At 36.8% G+C, this 3,493-nt stretch overlaps 1 protein-coding gene across 4 annotated transcripts in view; it reads left to right on the top strand.

Annotated features, from left to right (window-relative positions):
* The window catches only part of LOC119275624, an 8,135-nt gene extending 6,072 nt beyond the window's left edge, over positions 1–2,063 (top strand). For 2 of the 4 annotated variants that reach the window (XM_037556502.1, XM_037556501.1), the window contains exons 2-4: positions 248–370; positions 537–666; positions 1,562–2,063. In XM_037556502.1, the coding sequence (XP_037412399.1) occupies positions 248–370; positions 537–666; positions 1,562–1,815 (507 nt within the window). In that variant the 3' untranslated portion in view covers positions 1,816–2,063. Of the gene's footprint in view, positions 1–73; positions 167–247; positions 371–536; positions 667–1,561 lie in introns of all 4 variants that reach the window. The other 2 variants (XM_037556500.1, XM_037556503.1) reach the window with 2 other exon arrangements.
* Positions 2,064–3,493: the final 1,430 nt, after the last annotated feature.

The raw sequence follows: 3,493 nt of genomic DNA, 5'->3' as shown, positions 1-3,493 counted from the left end.
AAGTTATGAACTAATTTATGTGTTATGTATACGGAGCTTATGGAGTTCAGTATCCATCGGTTGACTGCTACAGGAGCAATTGGAGTGTTCCATGAACCTCTTGGCCATGCATTGTATGAATGCAATCTTGGAGTCAAGGAAAATACTTGTCTCAAGTCTGCAGAAAGTAACCAGTGCAAATGTTGTATACCATTGCATTTTTTTTCCTAATGAAACTACTAATTGAAACAGTTCCCATCTTCTACAGGTACAGGGCTGGGTTCCGTTGGAAGTCATCTGCAAGTGTGCCACCTCTCATGATGGATTCTTCTCATGGTGGGGATTCGGTCTGAAGGTGGAAGCATTGCTCCAGAGTCACTCAAAGTCTCAGTACGTTTTTCATATCCATTCATTGGTCCTAATTATGTAACAAAAATACTTGAATTTGGTTTTCCGTCCTTCGACCCCTTCCACTTTGCCTCTAAACATTAGAATACTTCACATTCTTCTTGCCTTTTTTTATTCATCTCCTTAGTTGGGTTGAAAACTCTCTTGCAGAAATTTGGCAACAAATATATTTGAGGAAAGAATACGAACACCATTTTTGTCGTTGCACACCTGGACTCTCATGGATATCTGGGAATGAGCACTTCCTATTCAAAATTCACTTGCAGAATCAACTCATTGGTATGTAATTTTTGCTGCAGCAATATGAGCAAATATTATATTCTTTGGGATAGTTGCTGATGTTTTTTCTTCACATGAAAAGCTTAGTAATGATCTAAGGTAGGGTTCCCGTGTCACTTGTTAAATAAACGATTCAGTTTCAGCTAGACTATTCTTTGCTACATCACACTTATACTTCCGCTGCCCAGACGATATGCATTATTAATTGCCACTAAATTAGGCATCAAAAGTAGTTTGTGGCTCAGGTGTTAAATGTTCTTCATGCACATCAAGTTGTTCTAAATTTTGGTGGAATTAATTTCTCTAAAACAACCTTCTGACTAAGTTGTACTAAATCAGCGACACTTATTTTGGGACGGAAGGAGTACTAAACATAATGTTTTTGCTGCTTATTGATATTGCTAATCTTTTCCATGAATGTTTCTCACTCTGGTATCTTTGATAGTTTACCTGCTTTGGCTCAGACAAGATATACGTATAAAGCAAATTATTTCATGGTGGAATTAATTTCTCTAAAACAACCTTCTGACTAAGTTGTACTAAATCAGCGACACTTATTTTGGGACGGAAGGAGTACTAAACATAATGTTTTTGCTGCTTATTGATATTGCTAATCTTTTCCATGAATGTTTCTCACTCTGGTATCTTCGATAGTTTACCTGCTTTGGCTCAGACAAGATATACGTATAAAGCAAATTATTTCATATACTAAAAAATTGTTCCTTGTGTTATCCGAAATCATCTCATGCCGAAACCTATCTTTGGACTAAGCTGCAACTAACAGCTTTTATTCGGTATTAAATCAGCTATCAACAATATCCATACTACCGTATTTATTGTGCTTTTTAGTTGCCTTAGTAGTGGTATAGTTCACATGTCCATGTCCATTTTGCAGAAGGTCCATATGTTGAACTTCTGTTTAAGAATCTGCTAATGACGGTGTGTAGAACTGCGGCTTCCTTGCAAGGACTGCTCGCTGTCACTCTTTTGGCAATCTTGCTGAAGATTGGTTGGCCATTGTGCCGTTATTTTATTTGTGGAGCTGTAAGGCTTGGGACTGAGGCAGGAGCATTCCCCCAAGGAAAATCAAGTTTTATTGGGAGGTCGTATGTTGTGGATGTCACCATATCGTGTATTTTCCTTCGTTGAGGTTATATTTCATTTCAGGTTCTAGAATCTTATCCAAAAGGCAGTGTTGTTTTTATGGATTTTGTTAAGCTTTGTCTTACGACACTTCATGGCAGTGTTCACTGTCAAATCCTGTAGGAAATATGGCTGACTATGGATGCGCACATGTGATTGATGTTCATTCATTTTGCAGCACTACTTGAGATGGTTCTGCCTGTAGAGATGTACCTATAATGAACTATAAATGAGATTGATTGTGATTCATTTTACAACAGTACTAACATAGCCACTTACACCACCGGATGTTATCATGGTAATCTCGTAGTCACGAGGAAAAGGCGCCTTGGTGGCGAGTGTCATGGTTTTTTCCTTTTCACGTGTTTTGATCACTTCATTGGTCAACGTAGGAGTGTGTGGCTGTTAATGCCTGTGTATTTTTGGTTGAAAACATGATTGGTACTTGGGACAGTTTTGATGTGAAAACACTAAGGTTAAGCAAGTGCCTTTTTTTAGCTGTATAATAAATCATGTGGTATCCATTTATGACTGGGCTGGTGCAGTTGGACGTTACTGACTTCGTGTACGGAGACGCTCAGATCGGCTCAGAAAAATGACTGAGCCGTTCGAGGCCTACCTGATCCGCATCTACAGTTGTAGCTTCCGTCTCATTCAATGCGTATCAGGTCTGAGCTTATTTTAATTCAGCATATGTGATATGCGGACGGAAACCACTGCTGATGGCACGGATCTAAATGTGAGTGTACGATGCTGATTTTGGAAGCATCTGAGCCCGAGCTCAGAAATGAATATCCGGTTTTAGCCCTGTATATTTGTAATTTTATAATATAGATCCAACTACTAGTGCTGTAATAAGTACTTGTCATGTTTAGATTCTATATTTATGTATTTAAGGTTGTACCTGATTGTATTGTTTATTGATCTTTTCGACAATATGATATATATGAATTATATGTTCAATGTGTTTGCACTTTGCAATCCCTACAACATATACACATGGTACAACATATTATTTTGCAATGGAGATCTTTATTAATTCATCTTAATTAAGTCTGAAATGCCTTTAAAAGGCACTAAATCGACTTGATTCGAGCAGAATTATCATGCAAAATAAAATATCAATTCACCATCAATTAAGTCCAGAAAAAAACTTGAAAAGCACAAAAATTGACTTAATTCGAATTGAATTGATATGCAAAAAGAAAATTGTGAAGTTACCATCTCAAATTTATATATGGGATCACAAGGTAATGTGGCATCTACTGCGCAATATGCAGATTATCCACTACATTTTGTCAAAATTGACATTATGACTACCTTCATAGTGCTTTTCCATATATTTTAATCATATAATAACATAAGGTACTAAGACCAAGACATCTACTGACTATAGTCAGGTTATGTTTCTTAGTACTGCGAGATACACCTGATAATAGATGTAATTATCTCCAAAGTGTTATCATAGATGATTTGAGATCTGCATTCAAGTCTTCACTTGAACTCACAACTTTGCAAAATTTTGTTACAACATTACCATGATGACTTCTAATTTACTGACAAGTAAATAAAATAAAAAGTTTATGGTTTGAATCCCATGTAAGCCAAGATGACCATAATTCGAGGAGCAAACTCTCGACGGCCACAACTAAATCTACATGGCATATGGATGTTGAGGTCAATA

The sequence above is a fragment of the Triticum dicoccoides genome, chromosome 3B (genome assembly GCF_002162155.2).
Source record: "Triticum dicoccoides isolate Atlit2015 ecotype Zavitan chromosome 3B, WEW_v2.0, whole genome shotgun sequence".
Taxonomy (NCBI): domain Eukaryota; kingdom Viridiplantae; phylum Streptophyta; class Magnoliopsida; order Poales; family Poaceae; genus Triticum; species Triticum dicoccoides.
The sequence above is the reverse complement of the archived record's forward strand: the minus strand, read 5'-3'. Positions and strand labels throughout refer to the sequence as shown.